Source organism: Anas acuta, chromosome 6, assembly GCF_963932015.1.
Source record: "Anas acuta chromosome 6, bAnaAcu1.1, whole genome shotgun sequence".
NCBI classification, from domain to species: Eukaryota; Metazoa; Chordata; class Aves; order Anseriformes; family Anatidae; genus Anas; species Anas acuta.
In genome coordinates this window covers 30,509,982-30,535,205 of record NC_088984.1, presented here as the reverse complement: position 1 = coordinate 30,535,205, position 25,224 = coordinate 30,509,982, and the positions used below count along the sequence as shown (strand labels likewise).

Genomic DNA, 25,224 nt, shown 5'->3' with positions numbered 1-25,224 from the left:
AAGGTTTTTCCATTTACTGGGGATTGAAAAACGAAGCACATTCACTAATTTGAACATATGCTGAAAGAGAAGGAAAGGTTTCTCCCTGCTTAGGCACACGAAGCATGGTGATGAGGGATGGCTGCGGTTACAGATGCATTGCCAAAAACAGGGTCCAGGATGGCAGAATCACCCCTGTAAGCAGAAACCAGCAGATTTCTTCCCCATATATCTGTGTAGTCAAGCAGCACCGTGCATTTTGCTGCTGAAGAGGGCTGAGGGAGGCTTTACCATTCTCACCACCGACCTTTCTCAAAGGCGGCGTCAAGGACTGCAGGTCCTTATTTACAATTAAAACACAAGCTCGCAGCCCTTTCGACACCCTTCTCTAGACTGTTCCCCTGTTCTCATTCAGGGGAGGGACGTGGCAGGTCGGCCTGACCCAGTCCTGCCGGGGCTGGAACACTCCACACCATGAAAGAAAAGGATCTCGAGGCTGATTACATCTCCAAGCCTTGACCTGATCATAAAGCCCCGGCACATTTAATTGAAGAAAGGGGACATGCAAAACTATAGGTAGCTCGCAGTTTAATGGGGACAGACTGGAGAACTGACAGCACTGAAGGCAGGCTTGTTACTGCAACAACAGCGCGTACAAAGGGAAACGCCAGCACTTGGCTTTCTCCCAGCCATGGCTGCAGGAGAGGAAGGTTGGAAGGAGGCCTTGCGAAAGGTCCTTGTGTAATGCTAACGGGGCAGAGAAACCACTCTTCTCCCTCGCCATGAGGGAAGGATAAGCCCTAAATGCAGCTCCACGCCCCTGGGCCTACTCCCATGTCATGGCCACCCCTGCAGGTCCCCACAGCGCTGGGGGCAGAGCAGGGCCTTGGGCCTTCATCTCGCTGGTGCCCCCCGGCTGTGACAAGGGGACAAGCCAGCCCCTAGGTCATCCCACATCCCACCGCCGTGCTTGGCAAAGTGTAATGGCCACACTCCCTTCTCCCCTGGACCCTGCAGAGAGAAGGATCCGGAGCATGCAGGGAGCTACAATCCCTTTTGGGCCAGCACCTGGCAGGCGCCGGTGCCAAACTGCACCTCTGCGGAAGGGGACAATGGTTTTGTGCAAATGTACTGTGTGTTTTGTGGTTATTTGTGGGTCTGCTTCACCTCTGAGCCACACCTGGCAGATAACAAGGGTGGTTTGTGGCAACACAGCCTTGGCCACAGCCGTGGTCCCACAAGGGGCTCTGCATCCTGCTCAATACCTGGTTTCCCGAGTGGCTGATGTTCTCCTGGGACGAGGCTCTGCTCCGGCGTTTCACGTGGTGGGGCAGGTAGGCAGGGACCTTCTGGGCTCCATTCACATCCTCGTCAGAAGTGTCCATGTCTGCAGAGTACGGGGACCTGGGCTGCTCACCCCAGGGGCTGCCTTTTGGAGAGAGAAGGCTTCGGTACAAAGATCCCAGAGATTCATACGAACTCCTAGGCATCAGTCCCATCCCTAAGACAAACAAATAACCAGTCCCTTCTCCAGGTTACTCTTTCTGCCCTTTGTCAGAGCTGCAAGCAGAGCTGCTGAGGTGGAGCTGGGAACAAGGAGCATCATCCTCACCCTCTCGCACCCCAAACAGCTGTGTCCTAAACCAAAAACTGACTGTGACTTCTTGATTTTGTGGCAGTCCAGGTTTGGACACTGCACTTCATGCACTCAGGTGCTGGGAAATTACTTATCTCAGGGGTACCAGCCTAGGAGGGAGCATTTAAAAGAGCAGACCCAACACCTTTTAAAGAAGGATTTCAAATGAGACGAGAACAATTGCAGGAAAGGGAATTAATAAGCCTGAGGGCCCTGCTGATTTAACAGCCCGGAGGGGCTCAGAGTGGGAATTTAAATGCTACAGATTAAGGTTTATCCAGTGTTTCCCAGTGCTCTGGAAGCCAAACACTGGAAAATACAGCCAGGCAGTTTGAGACCCAGAGTGATACGTGCCACAGCTGCCTCTGCAAAAGATGGCATTCAGTCCTCCTGGCTCTGCTGTCACAGCAGGGGACAGCGGTAATAAAAGGCAAATTCTGTGCCCTCATTTGCTAGGGTATTTATAAACCACAGACCCCACAGCCTGCTCATGCAGCCAGCGACCAGGATTTTGTTGGGGACAAGACCAGCCCATTGCAGCTAAATAACTTCAGATGATTCTTTTGTGCAAAAATATATATATATAATCACTCTTGCAGCTACCTTTCCCCAGAAGGAGAGGAGGAGTCCAGCCCCACACACCTACCAGGTTTTGTGTTTCTTTCCAGGCTCCTTCTCCGCGAATTGATGGTGAGATGAACCTCTGTGCTGAAGAGCTGCTCTGGAGGGCTTGGGTGCTGTTCCTGTTCTTGCAAGATGTGGTGGAAGACTGCTGCCAGTCCTGCTTCCTCCATCCTGTGCTCCTGGGGGGCATCTTCAGCCGAGCTGGGGAAGCCTGGGAAGGACTGAGAGGCAAGGATTGATGCTGGGCTGCTGCCAGTGGGGGCTCCTCTCCTTTCCCTATAGCAGTTCCTGTCTTTGTCTTCCAGTACATCATGGGCTGACCTTTTATAATGCCAGTTTTTAACAACCCAGCTTAAAGGCCTCTTAACCTTGCTGCTCAACGCTGAGCAATACTTAGGATCACTGCCAGGGGGCAGTGTTAATTTTTATGAGAAATGGATATATAGAGTTGCGGCAGCTAGGCAGAATAAAACTTGGTCCCTGAGATCCACTCTTTTAAAACACCACGGCCTTTTTCTTACTAAAATAATAACGAGCTTCTGCTCCACATATCTGCAAATGATAAATTGGATTCGGATCATCTTGGCAGAGTTCAGCCTTCCCTAGACGTTAAATCCTGCAGCAAAAGGGCAGGCTTAGATAATGAAAGAATGGATCTACTTCCTTGCCCCAAACTCGTATCAATTTACGTGGAATTGTGTGGATTGGCTTTTTGTTGGTCTGTTTGTTTTACAGCCTTTGTGACGTGTCTCAGAATATCCTAGATCTACCTAGGAGCGGAGTTTAAATTATCACAGCCCGGGGTCAGGCAGCCGGGTGCTAGCACAGCAGGCGTGGGGCCCTGATAACACGGCTGCCTCCGGGGTGCACCGGGCTCCTTTCTGCACCCCTCTTGTGGGGCTGACACTCAAACGCTACATCCCCAGTGCCACCACGTGGGAAAAACAGCCACAGACTAGATGGTATGATGGGAGACCAGGCTGTTGTATTTTTTTTTTTCCTGTCCCTTGACCAGTGAACGGTCAGTTTCCAAAAGCTAGCTGGAAATTAGAGTGTCCCATAGCCCTACAACAACACGAGAAAACAGCTGCCTGCAGAGATCAGCCAAGGGATCTGAAGGGGGAGATGCAGAAAGTCTCTTGGTATCCCATCTGACTGACCATCCCACTCCACTCAGCTGTCCTAACGTGGCAATGGGATGGGAGAGGATACAGCAGGGCTCTAGGGAATCAGCATGCCTGCCTCTCAGCACCGCCATGCAGCTGCAAAGCTGGCCAAGGAGGTGGCAGAGGTGACAAGGAGGAGGAGGAGAGGCAGAAGAGCAACCCCACCACCCCACCAGTACCTGGAAGCCATCCGGGCTGATTGGTGCTGGAGAAAGCTGCACAGACTGGCGGCGAGACTGGGAAGAGTACTCCGAGTCCAGTTCGAAATCAAAGGGATGGACAGACAGCAGGCGCTTTGTCTTGCGCATCTTAGCATGGAAAGTGCGAGAAAGGAGAACTCAGCGTGAACCACAGCTGGTCCTGTTTGCAAGGAGCTGGGTGTACAGGACAGCAGATGCTTATACTGGAGTCAAGGAAAAGCAGGCTCCTGACTTCCACAACTCTGGATCAGGACTGTGGCCATCAACAGGCAGAGAGAAACTTTCTCCTGGTTTATAAAGGCTCAGCGGGCAAGCTGAGCTATTTGACCCCTCAGAGAGGTCCAGGAGCTGCTCTTGGGTCCTACAGCATCCCCCTGCCTTCAGCCAGGGATGCTGTGGGTGAGATCTCCCCATGTCCGCGAGGTCTTTGGGTGTCTTGGGGCAGGAGCAGCTTGGACAAGCCCCTAAGACTTCAGAAGGGTAGATGAAAAATGAATCACTGAGGGTGTGAAGTGCAGCACGTAACCGTAGGCTGGAATGGTGTGCGTGTAACGGGAGGTATGTAACATTAACAGCATTTCAAGGAAAGGTTTCGTACATACTGCAAGGACAGATACACTCCCTAGCAGGAACAGAAAGCCACCACCACCTCTGGCAGGCCAGCAGCAGTCGAGGGCACAGAGTGAGGCAGAAGGGGTGGCAGAAGGAGAGGCTTACCCTGCTGTAACACTCTGCTTCGGCCCCACGAAGGGCATCGTCTTCATCATCACTGTCATCCCCGATGCTGCCGCCGGCACGGAGCTGGCATTCACCTGGAGGGAGGACAGGGGCACGCTGTGCAGGGGAGCTCAGCACCCGTCACCCGGGGCAGGTGAGTCCCCACCACATCGCACCTTGCTTCTCTCTCCTCTGGGATGAAGCAGTCCACGCCAGAAACACCTCCCTCTGTTAATTTGGTTTTGGCACGCTACGCCAGAGAACGGGCATTGCACGAGTCAAAGGGGAGGGGACACAGGATGGGAAGGGACTGTAATTTCTCTCATCCTATCAAAAGGCAAAGTTGACCAGCCCTTTCCTCCTAACAAACACAACTTCTACCCACAAACTCAGTGTGTTCACCACAAACACAGCCAGCTTTAAAAGCATACAACGTAGACGCACTGAGATCGCGATGAGCGCTGGCAAGCTTCGAGTCTGTCTGTAACCAAAAATCCCAGTTGTGCCAGAACCCACCCTTGGGAGCCTTGGGTGCACTGCCGGCAGGAGCTGAGCAGTGGCGAGACGTCCTCCTTGTCCCAGCAGCTCTGCAGCTCACAGCCAGGGGCTGGGAAAAGGAGGAGACGGCAGCAGCCTCTCCCGAACTGCAAGCTGCACGCTGCAATTCTCTTTTCAACTTACTGTTTATGTCTGGCAGGCTGTAAACTCTGTCGTGAAGACCTAAATGAGAAGAAAACATTGGGGAAAAATAAATACATTTTCTCCAGGTCGCTTGCACAGAACAAGGCTCAGAGCTGCAGTTCGCTGGAGTTCTCAGTCTCTAACCACCACAAGGCACAGCCATGAAAAGACTCTTTAGAGGGAACAAAACACGTACTCGGAGACAGAACTTGTAAAAAAGAATCAAAAAGCTCGCTGCCACCACTTCCCCAGTCCTAATGAAACACATCATGGGCTGGGAATGCAGCAGGAGGGGTAGCCACAGCAAACAATTCATCCTCCTTGCACCGTGCTGTACTTCTGCAAGCAGCATCCTGCGAGGATGTTCTTGCTTCCTCAAGGGTCAAGCCTTGTTAACGAAGCAATGATAAAAAAAAAACACAAAACGTCTGCCTTTGTGAAAAAGAAGGCAGAATCTCAATTTAAAGAAGTCTAAAGCATTGCTATCCTCAGACAGGGGCTGGTTTTCCCTAGGATTGGCCTTGCATTGTGGTCTGATGAATTCTCACACTGTGCAAGTTGTTTCTCAGCCCTTTAATTTCATGTTTGCTGTCTCTATCCTCCATGCTCTTTGATATCTCTGCCACGAGTGGTCTGGACAGAAGAACAATTGAAGAAGAACAAGCCTGAATCAGCTCATATTGATGGTATTTCTGCAGAGTTTTCTGGGGCTTCTCAAGGTGGGAATAAAATCCACATTGGCTTTTCAAGGCCGGAGATGGGTTAAAAGCCTGAAAATCACTGCCACCTGCTGACACGCACGCTGCTGGATACCCACAGCCGTCACTTCCCCTCTCCTGCGAGGACACATTTTACTCCTCGCCCTCAGCAGACTCCCAGCAGGAAGGCGTTTTGCCTAAAAATCCCGAGGGCCTGGTGTGGCCGTGGCGGGTTCCGTGCCTGCTGGCCGTGCACGCCAGACAGACGTGGCTTCACCTCGCCGCCGACACAGGGCTCAAAACCCATCACATCTCCCACGGAGCAAACCCGGGGGCTGTTTGTGGGCAGCCAGCGCGTCTGATAAGCAAATTCCTTGCCCGAGGAATGCAAGGCAAGGTGAGAGAATTAATCTGTGCTGGAGACAGAGCTCAAGGCTTCCTACCCTGAGGTTTCGGGGGTATCATCCCGGTGCTCGCCCTCACCTAGAAATGCCGAGTTGTCCCGCTGCCCTGGCTGCAGCCTGCCGTAGAGGGACTGCAGCACCTTGGCGCTTCCAAACCTTTTGAACCGGGACCTCACGTGCTCGTAGTACCACTCCAGGGACCCGATCTTCACAATCCTGCTCCAAGAGAGGACAGAGGGTGAGCCAGCATCCCATCACCACGGGGCTGGGAGAACAGCAGCACCCCAATTCCCTCACCACCCCGCGACCCCAGACAGATTTTTTCCCCGTACCTGGAGAGGCGGCAGGGGTCGCAGACCCAGCCCTGCTCCTTCTTGTTGTAGCGGCTGCAGCTCTTGCAGGTGTAGAAGTGGCAGTCCAGGCACTGCCGCTTGCTGTTCAGCAGGAACTTGAAGGGCTGCAGGCAGTGGACGCAGTGGGTTTCGTTGAGGTGGGACTGGTTTGTCAGGAACGCCCTCTTGCTGCTTTCCTGGTCGATCTTGCACTTCAGCTCCCTGCAGAAAGACCCCAAAGCAGAGGGACAGGCGTTAGGTGGTGGGCAGTAATATAACGTAATCTCACCGAGCTCTGCCACCTCTCACGTGGCAAACTCCGTAACCCTCGATCATTTCAGGGAATGATTTTCCAGGGGGCACCCCGAGCCCCACAGCTTGTGGAAAACAGCTGGAGGGCAAATCTAATTAATGACAAATCGGGGGTTAAATAAGCTGAGCCAAAGCAAAGCATTCGGGCTCTGGATTCAGAGCAGGTTACAATCTTAGATTAGGAAGAATTAAGAGAGGTGTTGATCCAGTCCCTCGGTGCTAAATTCAGCACAGATTTATATCAAATACAGGATGGCTGTGCAGTGAGGTTCTGGCCACAGCTGGCAGAGATGCTCGTGATGCTCCTGTGAAAGCCCAGCTAATGGGAACAATTTTGGGAGCATGTCCTCTCTGCCACTAGTCCTGGCTATCAGGGCTGGTCCCCATGCAGGAGGGACCCTCAGCAACAGCCAGCAGGGCCAGCCAAAACACACATTTCCACCCACCTGCCCAGAGCAGGGGCCGAAGGCTCTGCCTGAAGGCTCTTTGTTTGTTCTCTGCACCAGCCCAAATATGTTTGCCTTTGGGGCTACGGTTGCGAGACGCTGTTTGACTTGTAGGGAAGGTCCTACGAGGCTTGTTTTCCGCCTAGGCAGGGTTGGAAGCTGCCTTTTCCAGAGCAGAAATCAGCCTGGGCCACACACCTCGAGCAAGCAGCAGGCTTCACGGGGTTTCTGCTGTACCTGGCTGGCTCCACCACCACTAAACTTTCCTCCAGGGCTTTGCCGTGGAAAAACAAAGGCAAAACATAAGGCAAAAGCTCTGCCAGGTCATCGCCAGGTGCCACTCATGTCCCTCCAGCCCCCCCAGATCCTTGCACTGGGATTAGGGATCAGCTCAATTTATTTTTTTCTTTTTCCCCATGGAGATTTTTAAAGCCAGCTTGCTGCCAGCACACCATTCACTGTTATGCTGGGGCGGCTCCAGCTTACATTAAGCCAGGCTCTGGAACACGTAAAATCAGTATAAAGACCCACTTGGGCGTCTACTTTTTGATATTCAGATGCTCACCCTCCTAGCAGTGTTGCTAGCAACACGGTGCTAATGTTGAGCAGGACATTTCTATGGGGATACCAAAAACAAAGCCCCAAACAGAAAACCCATGATGCTGCAGACTATGCCAGCCCTACAAACCAGCTTCTAGACACACAGCTCAAGAAAACAGGCTCTTTTAACCCTTTTTCCTTGCATTTTGTTTTATACAGGCATGCTCCCTTCCTTGTCCATCTCCACGGAGGGGCAGAGCTGCAGGAGCCGAGGACACCCGCTGCCATGCCGTGTTTTGCCATCCCCCCCGGCAGGTGAACCAGTTTTCCTACCAGCTATCATCAAATCTCCCAGTTAATTGCACCAGCAAGCCAGCGAGGCTCCCATGCCCTCCTGCAGCTCATGAAAAGGGGAATATTTCAAACCTACTTGCTTCTTCTGTGGCTGAGATCGAGGCTGATTTCTTCCAGGGCGAGCATCCTAGGGGAAATCCCTAGCAAAGGATGACTCTCAGGCACTCACCCTCCCCTTGTGATCTGGGGGAGAAATCATCTCTATCAAATGTCCTTTTTTTAAGGGTATGAACGTACATCCATTTGCTCTTCTGGTGACTTTCCTGTCCCAACCTGTGGCTCCCTAAAACTTGCCCAGAGTGGCGCACACAACATATTTAAGCCTACCGATAACAGGTTCAGTTATTTCTTGGAGATCCTATAAGACCCCATGGGCTCCCAGGACCCACTAAATTGCTGACCACCGATCTCCCACACTAAATACTGCGACATCTGCCAGACCCCGTGGTGTGGGTACTCACTCCAGCCGTTCCTCCTCTTTCTTCCGCAGGTCGAAGTCCCTCCGAACCACCTCCCAGACGTGCCTGGCCTCCTCATCGGTCAGCTTGGAGAGATCCAGCTTCCTCCCCATCTCTCGCCGGCGAGTCTGAGCAACAAAAACAGCCACGTCACGGAGCTTAAAACGCCTCCCCAGGGGGAAAAAAGGCAGGAAAGCCGCGGGGCTTGGCACGGGGCTGAGCATCCCCTGGTGTGCCAGCTCGCCCGGAGCGACCGGCTCCGGCACGCCGGGTCCCACCAGCCTGCCCCAGCACCGCCTCAGCGCCCCCAAGCCTCTGCTCCTTGCTGTATTTCGACCCTTAAACCCACCGTCCTGCACCTACAGCCTTGTGTGGGGATCAAAAAGCACCTTGGGGTGCTGTCACCAGCATGACCGTGCCAGAAAAAGGCCTCCTGTGTTCATCAGCTGCTCTCCCAGCGGCCAGGAGAAGCTGAGCTTCACTCGTAACAAACAGCCTAATTAGGGCACGGTGCTCCCCTCATTTACAGTTATCAAGAAAAGATGGTTTGACAGGATTAAAAAAAAAAAAAAAAAGCTAAGTACCTCATATATGCGAAGGAATATATTTAAATTGCAATAATCCAATTAGCAAAGCTGGTCTTGTTATCATGCTTGCTGCTCCCTCTCTGGGTAAAACATTGTGTTTTAGCACAACGATCTTGAACATTAAAAGAAACCCTTTCCTTATCTCCATCGGAGCAATCCTAGGCACACTTCTTTTCCCTTGACAGGTATCTTATCAAAAAGCAAGCCAGCAGGAGCAAAGGGGAGAAACATTCAGCCGGGTGGGAGCAGGGAAGGATTTTTGCAGGGAGTTTTCTACCCCAACAACTTTCCCGAAACAAGGATTAGGCTAAACTCTACGAACAGAGCCAGAAGAGGATTTCTGAGTCCCTACCTGGAGGAATTTGGTGCAGAAAAAGCAGTTGTTAGAGACGCTGAGCTGCAGAGGAGGAACACAGGAGCCTCGCTGATGTCCAGCACAGACGTGCTCCCTCAAAAGCAATTAGGTTTTTGGCAGGGGCAGAGGCGAGCCGGGCTGCCCTTACATAAGTGTATTTGAAAGCCCCACTGAATCCGAACAGCAAAGCAGGTCAATAAACGCCAATTAACATCACAACAAGACCCTGTTCCAGGGCCTTTTGGTGCAAGCCAGGATCTCAGATTAGGGTTTGCACCCCTTGGGATGCAAGGACAAGGACGCACCGACGCGTGGCCTGCTACGCAATGAAAATGTAAAAATAAAACAAAACAAAATTTAAAAGTACACGGATAGCTAAGTGCCCACACCCCTGAAAAGTGCTGGTTTTGTCAGAAAAACATCACGTGGGCAGCTCCTTGGAGGCAAGTCCATAGACTGGCATAAATCTTGGGAACCACATTATTTTAGGCAAACTCTTCCCCCACCCCAACTCAATGTACTAGCCAAAAAAGGTGGTTTTTTTACCTTTTTCAAGGCAGTTTGCAGAGTTTTGCAGAGGTTCAGACGCAGGCTTTCGGCGATCACAGCTTCTGCATGGGAAAGAAAATTAAATCTGCCCGACCGCAGCTGGTTCCCCTATCATCGCTTCCTCCAACAACTATTCACGCGGGCTCCCGAATCTTGTGAACTGATGTAAAAAAAAAAAAAATAAATAAATCTATCCAAACAACGGAACCACACAGAGAGATGCTATCACATGTCATGGGGCCAGACAGCATGATGTGAAGTTCACCAGTGCTTGCAGTGACCACGCATGCACGGGGTGGGAGTTCGGAGCAGGGATGTGAGGCAGGAGGAGGCTTTTTTGTGTGTGTTAAAGTAAAGGGATGGGATTTTGGGGGTAGGTTCTCTAAGAGAAGCATTCCTTCGGGGCTGCTCTGTTAAGCACGGCGTTAATGTTTGCTGTTATCTTTGCATTTCTTGGCAGTCCTTTATAAAATCAACTGTAAACTGATACAGAGCACAAGTGGCCTGGGCCTTCTGTGGTGTATTTTCCGATAACTGGAAGCAAACCCATCCTCCGTGAGCAGATTTCGACAAGCTCACTGGATGAGATACCGCTCACTGATCTCAGCAAATTCAGCAAATCCCACCCCAGGGAGCCTGCCAATGCTCTCACTCCTGATCCTTGTTTTTCACCTGGTAATTCCAGGCACTGCATGGCCAAACCAAGGGACAAAAGAGGCTATTTTTAAAAGAATAATGAAGTTTGATTTTCCAAATTTCTGCCCCAAGTGCTGCAGAGGGAACTTGCAGGGGCTCTTCTACAAAGACCTCTTATCTTCCAACCCCAGCACATCAGAGCAAAACAAGAAGGACAGGGAAGGGGCGTACAATGCCTCTGCTATTTCTGTACATGGCCCATGAGGGATAGTTTTTTTTTTTTTTCTATTAATACAACCGTTTAATTACTTTACTGCATGACCACAGCTTGTTTGGATGCTGCCAGAACGACCCCGGCAGCCTCACTTAAAGAAAGTGGCCTTTCAACATTAATTATCAATTAGAAAATAACAGTCACGGGATCAGAAAAAGATGTTTGTGGAGTGTCATTTACAGGGTGGAAAATGGATTTGGGGTGTTTTTCCCTAATCATATGAGCATTACAAAGCTGGGTGATGGAGCAGCAGGATGCATGACCTCTCCCTTCTCTTATCTAACCAGATTTTTTCTCCCTTCTCTTATCTAGCCAGGTTTCTCCAATGTGGACCTAACCAGATTTTGAAGGATTATGCTACAAGCCCGTTCTCTACCTGACGTGAGAGGTGTTGCATTGCCTTCAGAGAGAAGCAAGCCCCAAAACATGATCCAATTTCACCGCATTATAGCAGGAGAAAACCAAGTTTTGGGTCCAGCAGGCTGCACCAAGCATGCACAAATCCTGCTCATGTCTGGGCAACGAGGTGTCAGAGCCTGTCTCTGGGTGAGTTCATCGACAATTTTAATGCTGATCACACATCTTAGGTGTGAAATACTTGGGGAAGGGGCCACAGAAGCTTGAACAGGTCATAAAATTTAGGGTGGAGGAGCCTGCTTGCTCCACAACGCTGCGGAGGTGGCCACGGGCTTTGCCAGTTGCTTTGGGGCCCTGAGCACCTACAGAGATGCAAAGAAGATCCTATTTATCAGGTGGGGACCGCAACTGGATGTTCCTGTTCTGACAATTAGCAGGGGCGCAAACGAACCGCGCTGAGGCAAAGGGCTCTGCAGAGCTGGCAGCCTGGGAAACGCAGGAGGCTGTAATGCAGGAGTTTGGGCACGTCTGGAGAGCTTGCTTCGGGCTGTCTGAAGACACGGGCTGCCATCACTGAGCTCGTTCCTGCTCTGCTGGAGTCCAGAGGGGTTTCCTTACCCCGTTAAAAGGCAGAGAAGCCGACCCCACACATCTCCTCTGCTGCCACCAGCCTGCTGGGGAGACGACGTGAGGGAAGGGCTGATAGCAGAGGACTCGGTTTTTCTGAAGAAAACTAGAGGCAAGTCCCTGGAGGCTGGCTGAGATCCATAAAAAAAAAAAGTGACATCCCCACACCGAATTTGATGCGTTTATACCCAGAAATCTTACCTTGAACACGGGATTTCAGATGCACAAGGACTCTTGGCCTGGAGCTCACTTGGATCCTGCTTTCAAGGCACCGGACTACAAACAAAAACCCCAATACTTTGCTTTCACTATTTACGCATCAGAAACCACCACCGAGCAGATGTGAGCCCGTGGAAGGAGCTATCTAACGCTGAGATCAGATCTTGCCCAGATTCTCTGAGCTGACACCCCAGACACGGCGCATCTCAGGCTGGCTGCAGCGCGCAACAGCGGGGCCGAGATAATTTGGCGCCTGGCATCCGATCGTGCCACCGAAACAGAGATGGAGGGGGTGATACCCCACTTCCTCAGGCCTTTGCGTGCCATTCTCCGGGCTGTGATGGGTTTTGATGTAATGCTGGGCGATAACACAGCTTTACACTCAAGCCTTCTGGAATAAGACTGAAAAATAAGACTGCACTTACCAGGAGCGAGGCGGCGGGGCTGATCACCAGGAGCAAAGCCCTGCTGCCAGATTCAGCATGTAGGATCCTGGAGAGGGCACCCTCTGGGAGGTCACCCCAACTTTTATCCCATAAGCTGGCAAAATACCCAGGAAATTCCCATAAACAAGCTCGCTTGGCTGCCAGAGCGTTTAATAGGGTCGCGGCAGTGCTGGGAACATTTCCACAGTGGGGTTTATAACCCGGCCTCGGGATCCCTACCTGCAGGACGGCTTGGTAGGAGCAAGCAGGAGAAGTGAAAGCACCTCGGGGCCCCGGCGTGGCCTTTCACAGCTCTTTCCCGTGGGGAAAAACAAGCCCTCGTTGTTCCAGAGGGACGGCCTGGCACCCGCCCTGCTCACACGGAAATAGGGGACGAGATAAGGTTTTGTGTGGCCGTCAGACCACATCCCTACGCTGATAAATGCAGTGCTGACCTACCTAGCAAGCCAAATGCAGGTGGGAAAACCTGTGAGGAAGCAGGGCAGCTTGGTTGTGCTGGAATAACCCTCTCCTCGATAAGCTTTCTGAGGTGATGCTCTCCCCTAATCCTCTCCTATGAGGGGTTTTGGGTTCCTCGGGGACCCCACAGGCTTCATGGGCTGCTTTGTGCTGGCCAAGCCCAGCTCTGCCAGCCACAGGTATGTGCTCATACCGCAGGGTGTTCTCAGAGCATTGCTCAATCTATTTGAACACTGGATGAAAATAAATAGTTTTTTTTTTTTGTTGTTCCCTCCCCGTGACCTGCTCTGATGTGGGACAGCGCCGTGGCACTCCCAGACCTGCTGAGGTGCATCCTGCTCTCTGACCTTAACCCCAAGCAAGGGCACAAGGATTTTGGCCAGATTTTGGGCTGTCAGGAGATGGGGCAGAGGTTGGCATGGAAATGAAGACGCAGAGCCCAGGAGCTGGGCTGGGGACAAGCGGACTGGCAGCACCTTCAGCTACTCCCATGCCCGCAGCTCCATCTCCATCCATCCCAAACCTGCTCCTGAGCCAGGTAGCATCACCTGGTGCTGGTTCCCAGCCCTCGGGCTGCTGCTGTCCCTGTCAGACATGATTCCAGGGGCAGAGAGGAGGGGAAGGACAGGCTGGAGCTGCAAAGCTCACCGCTGCGCAAGCGCTCGCAGCAAGGGCGCGCAAGGGGAGCCTTTGCTGGCCCCACCGAGGGAGGGCTGCCGGTCGATCCGCTCCCTAATGAGTTTCCATTTGGCCCTCTCTGCCCTCTTTTCCACGTGCTGCTGGCTCCCCGTGCCCTGCTGGCAGGCTCCAGCCAGGGCACAGGAGGGACAAGCAGTGCTGCCCCTAACGTAGGTGGTGCAGGAGGTGATGGAGGCCCCCTGCCCAAAATCAGCCTCTCCCCAGGCTGGGTTTCAAAGCAAACTCTCCCCGTGACACCCCAGCGGGATGCTGCTAGCGGAGATGGGCTGAGAAGTCATCTGCTTATCAGCAGCCTCTGGTTACACAGCCGGCTGGCTCCAGCAGAGCAGCAGCATCAGCTGCTTTTCTCCTCCTCCAGCCATCGAGGCAAGCCGGAGCCACAGGGCTGCTGTGTTTGTGTGGTTTGGGGCCGGTCAGATGATGATTTCCCCCCCTCATCCGAGCAGCCAGCCCCTGTTAACCCCAGAAATAAACAGCGAGGAGGAGAGCAGGCTGGCAAGGGAGCAGTGCCAGCAGCACGCCTCCAAGCGACACCCTGGGGCTCTCCAAAGGGAGCTGCCCAACAGAGGCACCCAGCATCCTAAATGCCCCCGAGAGGCTGTGGGGTGTCCCCACATCCCTGCCTGGCTTGCAGAAGCCTTGTGCTGCTCCTCTCCTGGCCAAAATATCGCTGGAGCAAAGAGAAAGAGCTGGGGGATGCTCCTCCGGAGAGAGGTTTCCTTGTGCCACCGTGCGGAGCCCAGCACAAAATGCAGCTGCAGACGCACCGTATTTCCCTCCCATAAACAAGTTTTTCTCAGCTCTCTCGCCAGGTACCACCACCACAGAGGTGCCCTTCCCACCCCGCAAAAGGCCAAACCACAGGAGAGCAACCAGCCCCAATGCTAAGAGCCCCCGTTTGTCCGTCCTGTTGCCTTTAGAAAGCTCTCCCAACCCCCCGGGAGCGCTCACCGTTTCCTTCCCTCCTCCCTGTTCCTCCCCTTGGTGGAGAAGGAAAATCCCAGCTGCTGCCCCATGACTGCAGTGAAGCCTGGCCAGGGCTGGCCTCTTAGGGGGGGAAAAAATCAGGTCTCTTTCCCTCTCTTTTTGGTGCTCATGCTAGCTGAACACAGGCCAAACTGGCATTTCGGCGAAGCATTTCAGGTCACATAATGTAAAAATATCCCCTGCTGTTAGGCAGCACAGAGGATCCGGTTGTTGCTCCCCGCACACCTACACCCCCTGCAGCATCCTCCCTTAAATAACACCTCCCACACCCTTATCACAGGATGAATTTGGTTGGGAAAGACCCTTAGGGCCCTCGGACCTGGTTGTGATGCCCCAAGCCAGGTGTGGGGGGAAAAGGACCCCATACTCCAGCTGTGGGGTTGCATCTGCCATTACCCCAGTTTGGAGCAGGGGTTTTGTTCCCATGTGCCAGACCTGGAGGGGATTTCTGGGCTAGGGGAGGTTTTCTTTGAGCCTCCAAGTGGCTCTGGGGGAGCAGCAGTCACTTCTCAGCCCTCCAGCAAGAGGCCGCCATGCAGCAGGGAAACATCTTTGAGCAGAGAAGCAACATCCCCGGAGAGGCAGGGAGGCTTTCCAAATCCACTTTTTGCACCTTCACACCCCCAGAAATGGTCTGAATTCGTGTCTTTGTGCCCAGCATTTTCTAGAAGGGGTGTGTGTGTGGGGTGGGGGTGCCTACAACGTGCTCGGTGGCAGCTTTTTTGGGAGCATCACCCGCGGCACACTCACTCTCTCCACGCGCCTCCTCCCTAGGAGGAGCGAGCAGGGAACACGCTGTCCCCAAGGCCAGGGGACAGGGTGCCTGGCCAAGTCATTTATGGGCCACGTAACTCCTCCGGGCTGCTCTGGCACCCCCTGCCTCCTCCATGTAGGTCCCATAAAGACCAGCCCCGTCCCAGCTTGCAGGTGACTGGCTGCTGGGCGTTTTTGGGGACAAGCCCGGCGTCGCTCTGCCGGGGGTGAGCGGTGCCATTTCCCCTCATCCGGCTGTGGGATGAATGAATGAAAACGTTTGAGAGAGGACGCATTAGTCAGGCTGGCAGGGCTGCTGGCTCCATGTTTTATGTGGATTTTTTTCCATTTTTTTTTTTTTTCCATGAGCGGCTGGGGAGGGTGGTAAACAGCAACAGTAACCAGGCAAAGCTGTCCCCACCTCTTCCTGCGTGGGGACAGGTTGAGCTCACACCCAGGGATGTCCCCAGCCCCTGTCCTTTGGGGGCACCCAAAGGGAGACCCACGTTTGTAGTTGGGGAGACCTGCACCACTGCAGATGCTGCGAGCATCTGGGAGATATTTCTGGATGCATCAAGGATCCTACTGACCTCCCAGACTTTTGTGGCTCCCCAAAACCAAGCTATGAGGTTGCAAGACCTGCTAAACCAGCCTGGCTTCCTCAGCAAAAATGTTACCAAACCTCAGCAAAACAACAATCTCTTCCCCAGATAAATGCTTTCCAAAAGCTTCCTCTACCTCTCTGCCTCCCACTGTATCCAGATCATAAGTGGGGACCTTACATCTAGATTATTAGTGCATTTTTTTTTTTTTTTTTTAAAATTAGAGCCCTGTTTTCTCCCCCCATGTGAGATTTTGTTTGGCATGGCAGCCAGTCCCACTTACTGGTTTGCACTTGGTCCTCCGCAGGTGAGCCGGCATCTGGTCAAAGAAAAGTGAGAATTTTAGGTGGATTTAGGCAAAAATGTTGGCTTTTTTAGCTTTCAGAGGAGCTTCAGCCATTTGCAGGGGGAAAACTCAACATCCCCCAAGTCCTGCCTCATCAGACATTATTCCTGCAATAGGGAACCTCAACAAGAACGCCCCCAGGACAGGTGTACCTACACAAAGCTTTGCATTTTCAGTGATCTCCTCTCCCCCTTTACATCTCAAGGGGCATTGCCTGGAAGCATCTATGCGAGAAAACAGGAGCAGCCATGGTGATGGCTGGCAAGGTCTGCTTTGGCCAAGACATCACAAACCCGTTTCCAGCCTTACATCTCCTACTTGGAGAAATACCTCATCTAATTTCTTTCCTAGAAGCCAAGTGCTGTGGCTCACGTTGTATTTTACTGACCTACAAGCTGCACATTGTGTTAGAAAGGAAATTATTCCTGTTACTTGCATATTTCATAGCAGTTTGTTCCTTCCCGTGGCAGACACCACAGAGCCCTTCCAGCAGCCCTTTCTGCAGGCTGCAGCTGGTCAGCCTCCAAGGTTTCTTCACTTGAGTTATGAGCTCTCCTGCATCCATGCAAACACGGATTAAGGATGTATACATTCATACAGCCCTGCCATGGGCTTGCTTTTATTGCTTCTTTGGGGCTTATCCCATCTTTATGCTTAGTTAGCAGTATTGGCCTCAGCTGGAGGCGTTGCAACAAGACAGGCACCCTTTTAAAAATGCCTGGCTTATCGGAGGCAAAACATTTTCTAGCATAGCCAAAAGCTTCAAGGAGCTCTGGTTTGGAAGGGAAAAAAGAAAAAAAAAAAAAGAGAAAGATAGAAACAGTGCATTTCAGTAGCTCCCATGTATTCCTGCCAGGTGAAACTTTTATTTCACCTTTGGCTTTAAACTACATAAGAAAATGGTTAAGAGGAAGCCACTAAACTGCTTTTCAAACAGCCCTACACTATTTGTCCTTCCAGAAGGACTTCCCCTCTGGTCCTATGGAGGGATCTGAAATTTTTGCTCCCACCCTTAAGGTTTTTCCTAATTACAGAAGTCAAGCCCCAGCCACTCCAGCCCCCACGAGACTCCAGCAGGCATGCCCACCACCACTCTTTACCCTCCACATAAGCTTAGGAGGCAAATCCCACTGCCTTACAGATAAGGAGCTGAGACAAAACAGATCCATTACCCAACATCACACAGCAGAACCAGCCAGAGCCCCTCCAAAAGGCAGCAGCTCCCCCAGCATCACCCCCAGCAGCCCTGGGGACACACTAATATACCTGCACAGCCCTGGTGCCAATTAGGAGGTGTGCCCCTGATTGCAATCAAGGCCCGTTTGCACCTGGATGCTGGTTGGGAATGACAGAGCTGGGTGTCCCATTTCATGCTTTAATTCCCACTCCAAATAACCCTGCTCGCTTTCTCCCACCCTCTCTGCCTGCTCTAGGGATGCTCCTGGCTCTCTTACTCCAGCCAAGGGTGGTATCAGAAGTGGTACAAATGCCTTGGGAGGGAGACAGAAAGTGCAGAGAAAAGCAAAGCCTCAGAAAACATTTCCTGGGCCATTTCCTAACTGGGGTGCTGGTTGTGGAGGGACTATTTGGAAGAAAGCAATGACTAATGCCTCGGAGCTAATTAAAACCATCTATTCCGAGCAAAATTAAAAGGCAAGCTGCAGCCGGGATGCCCGTGCCTGGTTTTAGCAGGGCAAGAAAAAAGAGCTTGCTCTTTGAAATCGTGCTCGGGTTGGTGATGGGGAAAGAGTTTTGGGGGTACCCCTGAATTTCCTGGCATGCAGCACCCCTGCCTTGCAGGGACAGGTTTGATTTGAGGGGATGAAGGTGGCCACGGGTCTGGAGGATGCCCAAGGAGTCCCCGGTGGAGAAGCCACCAGATGGTGCTCAAGGATGGGGCCAAGCTGGGATACTGCAACCAGCAGAGCACCCACTGTGTCCCGGTAAATTTGGGATCACCCCGATCCCTGCCTGACGTGAGGAAGGAGCACACGGGGCTTTTATTTTATTATCGTGGATGGAAAGAGGATTCCTGAAAACCCTCTTGGCTCAGCGCATTCATCACATCCAGTCATTAACGTACCGGGGAGGAAATCTTGTTAAACTTACTCACAGCCCTCTAGAAATGACCGCGGTGCTGTGATTCCGCCTTTTACCAGTTTCCAAAGGGGGTTTCTGGGAACAGAAAGAAGCCTGTCCCTGAGGATGTCTCCCTCCCAGGATGCTGCAGTGACGGTGGTCGGGACCTCAGGGAAACGGTTGAAAAAATGTAATTCCCCTGCCCTAAAACACCCACTGCATCCCAGCTGGCTGCGGTCCCCAGCTATGAAACCTCTTTTGGGGAAGGAAAAGCTTTTAGCTAGGTTATTAGGGTCATGAAGGCAATCATGTGGGAATTGAAGGCCTCTCCCAGTCTCATTTAATCATTGGGGCACTTGGTAAAAGCTGCTGCAGTATTAGAACCATATTAAGACAAATTCTGCATCACGAAGGGAATAAACACTAACAAGTTAAATATGTTCTCAATAGGGCCGTGATAGGCCCATAATGGGATCCGTATGTGTTTCACCAATATTTTCACATTATTTATCTACAGTCCCGTATCTTGGCTGTTTTTCACTACTGTTCTGGGGTAGCTGGAGCTTTCCTGTGTTTTGTACTTTCCTTCTTAAAAATAAAACTTTAAAATGTTTTCCTGCCTACCCTGATCGCCAGGCAGAAAATTTTTCTTTCTGAAGGCTCAGCTGAAGCAGCAGCAAGACAAACCCCAGGTGCTCCTGTGGCCGTGCCGTACTGGTTTCCACTGGTGGCAGCAAACTGGAGCCACTGGAGCATGCCTGGTGGACGCAATTTTCTCTGGCTGCATTGCACGGGTGGAGCGAGGCCGAGACGTGTGGGTGAGCTCGGAGCAAGGGTTTGGGGTTTGCAATTTCAAACCTCAAATTTTAAAGGTAGTAAATCCCCTCTGAATTTTATTTGGTTGTTTTGCACCAGCACCATCCCTGCAGCCGGTTCCCCAGATCCCTCTCTGCCATTGCAAGGGGCAACCAAATTTTTGAAGAAAATGCTTTGATTTGGACAAGTTGCCCCTCCATTGGATGCTCTTGGTCCTCCACCCACCATGCCCAGTGCCACTCGTCCATCACTGCCTTCCCCATGGCTCCCTTTTTTCCAGGCACTGCCTCTCTTTTCCCCCAGGGAACAACCAAGATCCATCGTTCAAAATTCGGGGAGGGGACCCTCTTCCTTTAGGGCACATGGCCAGGGGTGTTTGCCTTTGCCCCCCCCTGCAAAGTTCCTCCGGTCCCTGCACCATTGCTGGGGTGAGCTATTGCATCAGCTGGAGAGCTCAGTGCCTTCCCGAAGCATTCCAGCTATTTTATTTTATTTTAATGTGGCGAGCCTTTCAAACTGCACAAAACCTAGAGCAAACATCATAAATCCCCATTTGGAGCAACTGAAGGGAACTTGACTGTTTGATGCCCGGCTCCAGCCTTATATGGACCCAAACAGGGGCAAGGGAAAAAAATTGGTTTCCTTACCATAAATTCTTGCAGAAAGCAACCCAGTCCAGACTGGAGTGTTTAATTTTGGCCAGCGTCCTTCTGTCACTGCAGAAGCAGAGAGCTAAAAAAATAAACCCAAGACCTGCCTGGTTTGCTCTGCTAAAGGAAGGCTGCAAGGTATTTTTGCACTGGATGAAGGTGAAAAATGAGTCACTGATCGGGCACTCGCTCATTGTCAGCGCCTGACTTGCTCCAGCACCGTTCAGGCTTTCACTAGGGATTTTTCTCTAGGCTCTGTGTGTTTTAAAGTGTTTATCTTTATGTTAAGGGTCTGACTTTAATTCCCCGAGGGGCACAGGGAGCGGAGGACGTAGCCCACCACCGCTTCTCCTGCTGCATCGGATGGGAAACTGAGTTACAGACCCTCTGGTAGCTGCAGGGAGGGCTTGGCCGGGCTTTCTGCAGCCTCGGGCATCCCGAAGGGCTTCAAGGGAGCCCTGCGTAACTTGGTACAGTCCTTGGCGTGTCCTGTGTGCTGCGAGCATCCAAGCCCAGCCCTTAGCTCCTGAGTGAAAGTCATGCTATTGGAATAACCTCCCGCCACCCGGATTTTTTTTTTCTCTTTTTTTTTTTTTTTTTTTCCTCCCTCTCTCTTTTTTTTTTTTCTTTTTCTCTTTTTTTCTTTCTTTCTTTCTTTTTTTTTTTTTTTTTTCTCCTCCACAGACGAATAACAGGCAAAAAAATTCAGGCCAGGGAACCCGCCGAGTGCGGAGGCGTCCCCAGGGGAGCGCTGGGGAGGGGAGGGCAGTGTGCAGGGGGGGGGGGGAAGGACCGTGTGTGATGAGCAATTCTGACCTCAGCAAGAAGCATCTGGATCCCATTTGCAGCGCCCGGCCCCCAGCCGTTCCACGCCAGCCGCCTCTCCCGGCCCCGCACAGACCCCGTGGCAGCCGCCCAACGGGGACCAGCGTGCCCGCGGCGTCCTCGTCCCTCCGAGGAAGCCGACGAGGAGGCAGGCAGCCCGGGCAGAACCAGCACACCATGCAGCGGGGCTGAGCAGCTCTTCGGAGAGGAAAAAAAACAAGCAACAAAACCCCCAAATCCCGGAATAAGCAACTTTTTTTTATTTTCCAGGGGTTCGCTCAGGGGTAAGTGGCGTTGTCCGTGCGGGAGCTCTTTGCCTGTGCTCGCTTCTCTTCGTGGTTCCCTTCCTTGCCGAGCTGTCAATTTTTATTTTTTTTAAGGTGTTTTAGGCAAAACCCAGAGCAGTGTCCCCAGAGGGAAGCCACCCTTTGGCTTTTCATCGGGTGTGGATAAGCGGAGCACTGCAGCGGGTTTGCTCACACCGGGGCACCCCAAAAGCCTCCTCCTTGAGCCGAGGCATCACAGGTGCACGGGGATGCTCCTGGCCACAAGGAATTGAATTAAATTCATTTTAAAGCACCCAGCAGGGCTTTATTCCACTGCTGCGGGACGGCGCTTGCCTTCCATGCCTTGAAATCCCCACTGTGGGATGGAAGCATCTCTCCCAAGAGGGGTGCCCCATGGAGCCAGAGCCCCCCCCCCGAAAAAAAAAAAAATAAAAAAAAATTGGGATTTTCTGGGGAACCTGTCTCTGGGATGCTTGGTCTATGGGGCTGCTTGTGCACGGGGAGGTGGGTGAGCCCCAACAAGGGGGTGGCTGTGACCGATGGTGGGGACACCCCAACACATCCCTCCTCGGCAGAGCCTTCCCCTCCCAAATGGAGCCTGAGGTGAGGGTGATTGCGGCCAAATCGGTTTCCTGAGCGGGCACAGTGGCCAAAAACGGCCAGAGAGGAGGTGGCCAAAGCCATTTTCCCCCCAGAGGGCGCAGCGGGGACCGCTCGGCTCCTTCCTGGTGGCTGCGATGGTTCGTGTGGGCTCTGGGAGGGAGGAACGCTGCTTTGTTCAAACTTCTGGCTTTACCCTATTACTGACTGGTTTAAGAAAAAAAAGTTATACTTTGGTATCGATGGTTGGGTGCTTAAACAGCTGCTTCTTGGGGTAGAAATGCCTGATTTGGGAACTTTGTGGAGGTCGGAGCATCCCTGGGCTTGAGCTGGAGGCAACCGGGGGGCTCCCCGAGGATGTGGTGGTGGGACAGGGACAGGGACATGGCTCTGCACCACCCCTCGACCCACTGGGACCAGACCCAGAGCATGGGGCTCCCTATTCCCCATTGTGCACAGATTCAAGCGGGTATTCCCTCTTTGCAGAGAAATTAACTGCAGCCAGGGGTGGGATGCTGTGTCCGGAGCGGGGGGCAGCACGCCTTGCATCGGTCATTCATTCATTCGGTGCCCTTCCACTTTTTGGCAACCCCTTTTTGGGTTTTGAAAGGCATTTGCAGAGGAAAACCACTGTCACTGCTGTGATTTCTGAGACGTGCCTGTCTGGGAGCAGGAGGGAAGGGAACATCTTATTCCTTGCATCACTGTGAGCTCTGGCAGCCTGAGGTTGCTTTCTCCCAGCCCCACGTTGCAGGGATGAACCTGAACCTGCCCAGGGCTGGGCTCAGGCGGGCACAACGCACAGCCACAGCTCCACATGCCCATCACTTTTTCCACCTTTTTAAGTGACCAGCGTGCCACATTAAGGAGGGGATTTGTTTGGGTGGAGAGGCGCCGCGAGGCTTAGGGTACCGTGCATAAAGAGTCATTGATCTTTGAGGGAGTTCCCTTTTTTTTTTTTCCAGCAAGTACTCCCTTTCCTCTCATTAACTACTCTATTTAAGTCTCAGAAGAGGGAAAACAAGCAGATTTTAAGCCAACAGCGTGCTTATAAGAATGAATGTGATTTATACTAGATGCTAGTAAGCAGGGGACCCGCTGGTTGGGATAAAGGCAATGCAGCCCCGTAGCTGTGCTGAATGCTGTTTTTCAAATTAAAGTGGCTCACAAATCAGGAGGATTTTCCACCCTTTTAGGCTGGGCAGCTTGTAATGCTCAGGTCTGTGTTTATAGGAGGAACTATTCCCAGAAACAGTGCTCACCTTCCCCGTGCCGCCAATGCCAGCAGCACAGAGGGAAACCCTTCCAAAAGGGCTGTTGCAAATAGGAACAGCTCTGCTGAGCTGAGGGGAATAAATTTGGGATCCATCACACAGAGCTCGTCCTGAGCCTGTAGAAACATCCTGGCTTAGGGCTGGTGCTAGATGGTGAAGAGGTGGCCAGGTACCACCTGGTCACAGGGCACATTTTGGGGGTGACCAAACCATTTCACAGGGAAAAGTGACAGCATCTGGCCTCTGCCGTGCCCAAACCACTGCTGGGAGCAGCTTGTGACGATGTTTTCCCCAGCTCAGAGCTCTGTCAGGGCACAGAGATCCAAGGGGAACACGTCCAACCAGGAGAGGAGCAGGCAGCCACCTCCAGAGGGCAACCTGAGCCACGATGGCTCCATGCTGGGATTTTGGGGCCACCTCTCCCCAGCGCTGTGGCTTTTTTGGGTGGCTGGTGTCCTGACTCAAGGAAAACTTGCTGCAGCCTTGTGGCTCCACCACTGCCTTCTGGAAATCCCCACAGAGCAGATTTTTATGGAGGCAGGATGATATTTGCAGCATCCCTATCCATGGGATGGTGAGGGCATCCCTTTCATCCTGCCTGATCCCTCATGGAAAAGCTGCTGGGACACATCTGCAAGTCCACAGCCCTTTTTCCCTACTGCCAGCACAAAGCAACCCACCCCACAGCACAAAGTGGGGATTTAGGGCCACAACCACTTTGCAGGCTTTTATTTAAGGTGTTCTGGGGGAACACCATGGGGCTGGACAGGCAAAAAGGACCACACATACCTCGGTCTGGGGCAGCGAGGCATCCCCAGGGCTGTGTCTGGGCCCATTCCTATCTGCCTACGTATGACACACATCACATTTCTATATAAACTGAAGGCATAGCTGCCTCCCACCCAAAGCCAGCCAGCCCAGCTGAGAGGCATATGTAATGAATCAAAGCGATACACAACAGCTGGAGCAAAGTTTTTCCCCCCCTGCCTTTTATGTTTTGCTTTTTTTAAGCCTTCTCATCTGCTTTGCACTTTTTTTCAGATTTTAATTATGCTCTAGTGAAGAAAAAAAAATCACACACACAAGCAATTTTTAGAAAGTAAATTTGAAACACTCAGTCAAATATACGATTATGTAAAATGTCAGACTTGTTGCATACTTCTCTATGCATGAAGCAGAAAATAGCTGCTGGGGAAAATATCTAAGGAAATCACTTCATGGCATTAGTAGTAGAAGTGATTGCTTTTTGAAGGCATTATTAGTAACAGATGTATAGCTCTGGATGAAATGGAGGACATACTGTTACATTAAGAGGTCACCACACACTATATAAACTCAAGACAGACATAAAAACTTCAGATTACTGAACGCTACACAACGCCCTTTCACACACGGGTTATTAACAGACTTATTTCTCCAGATTTTAGTGCTAATTCTTAGCGGTTGGGGAAAACTGCTTTGCTAAGAGCACTCCGTAGTTAGCTTTTTCAGCCTTTTTGCCAAGTTTTCAGTGGTTATACCGAAAGCTCCACCAGAGATTCCTCCCCCAGGACTGTAAGAAACTCTCCCTTAGAAACAATAATGATAAATTCAGGATGAAAATAATCCCCTCAGACAGTAGAGCAGAAGAATAAGCTTGCAGAACAGACACCTGACAGGGGCCACAAATTAATGTGAATTACCTTAAATTCACATCCCTCCTTTTTGCCCTCCTGCTTCTGTGGTCAGACAAAATACATTACCTCTGCTTCTCCTCCACCTCCTATAGGAGGGTCATCGCACCCAGCACCTCCTCTATATAGGGGGATAAACGAGGAGCCCTGATAGGGAGCATCTGTGCCTTAAAGGCTCTTTTTTCTCCCTGTTTTATCATCCAGTCCCCAGGAGACATCAGTCACTTCCTCCCAGCCACTTCTCTGCCTATATCTCCTAATAACCGGCATGGCGTGTTCACAGCCCATGTGATTTTAGGGTGGTTTTGGGGAAGTTCGAAGCTAAAATTCCTCCCCTGGGAGCTCTGTTAATCAGCAGGGCTCTCCACTTACATGTAACTGAAACTACAGTCTCAGGGGAAGCTGGAAATAGATCCGGAGCCTCCTAAAGGCTAAAACGGGACAGAAGGCGATTAAAAAGAGCAGCCAGCTTATTATTGCTTGAATAAATGAATAAAAGAATTAATGTTAAAAAAAAAAAAAATAAAGCATTGTATTTCTAAGTTGGCTGAGGCAAATGAAAGAAACCCAAGGCTGG

General features: G+C 51.8%; 2 protein-coding genes across 24 annotated transcripts in view; one reads left to right on the top strand and one right to left on the bottom strand.

The window, feature by feature from the left end:
* MLPH (melanophilin) overlaps nt 1-20,006 on the bottom strand; it is a 30,188-nt gene extending 10,182 nt beyond the window's left edge. The window contains exons 1-16 of one of the 11 annotated variants that reach the window (XM_068686252.1): nt 17,616-17,662; nt 13,036-13,289; nt 12,817-12,948; nt 12,577-12,691; nt 12,134-12,208; nt 11,924-12,028; nt 10,036-10,100; nt 9,487-9,583; nt 8,551-8,675; nt 6,438-6,659; nt 6,185-6,321; nt 5,004-5,042; nt 4,323-4,417; nt 3,585-3,713; nt 2,262-2,460; nt 1,245-1,408 (exon numbers count right to left, since the gene is read on the bottom strand). In XM_068686252.1, coding sequence (XP_068542353.1) covers nt 1,245-1,408; nt 2,262-2,460; nt 3,585-3,713; nt 4,323-4,417; nt 5,004-5,042; nt 6,185-6,321; nt 6,438-6,659; nt 8,551-8,660 — 1,095 coding nt within the window. In that variant the 5' untranslated portion in view covers nt 8,661-8,675; nt 9,487-9,583; nt 10,036-10,100; ... (4 more) ...; nt 13,036-13,289; nt 17,616-17,662. Of the gene's footprint in view, nt 1-1,244; nt 1,409-2,261; nt 2,461-3,584; nt 3,714-4,322; nt 4,418-5,003; nt 5,043-6,184; nt 6,322-6,437; nt 6,660-8,550; nt 8,676-9,486; nt 9,584-10,035; nt 10,101-11,923; nt 12,029-12,133; nt 12,209-12,576; nt 12,692-12,816; nt 12,949-13,035; nt 13,290-14,706; nt 14,931-16,879; nt 16,999-17,615; nt 17,708-19,985 lie in introns of those variants that run through there. The other 10 variants (XM_068686251.1, XM_068686256.1, XM_068686255.1 and 7 more) reach the window with 10 other exon arrangements.
* A 796-nt stretch (nt 20,007-20,802) lies between these two features.
* COL6A3 (collagen type VI alpha 3 chain) overlaps nt 20,803-25,224 on the top strand; it is a 55,863-nt gene continuing 51,441 nt past the window's right edge. For 4 of the 13 annotated variants that reach the window (XM_068686237.1, XM_068686235.1, XM_068686234.1 and 1 more), the window contains exon 1: nt 20,803-21,097. The gene's annotated coding sequence lies outside the window, so the exon portion shown is untranslated. The remainder of the gene's footprint in view (nt 21,098-25,224) is intronic. The other 9 variants (XM_068686240.1, XM_068686239.1, XM_068686238.1 and 6 more) reach the window with 5 other exon arrangements.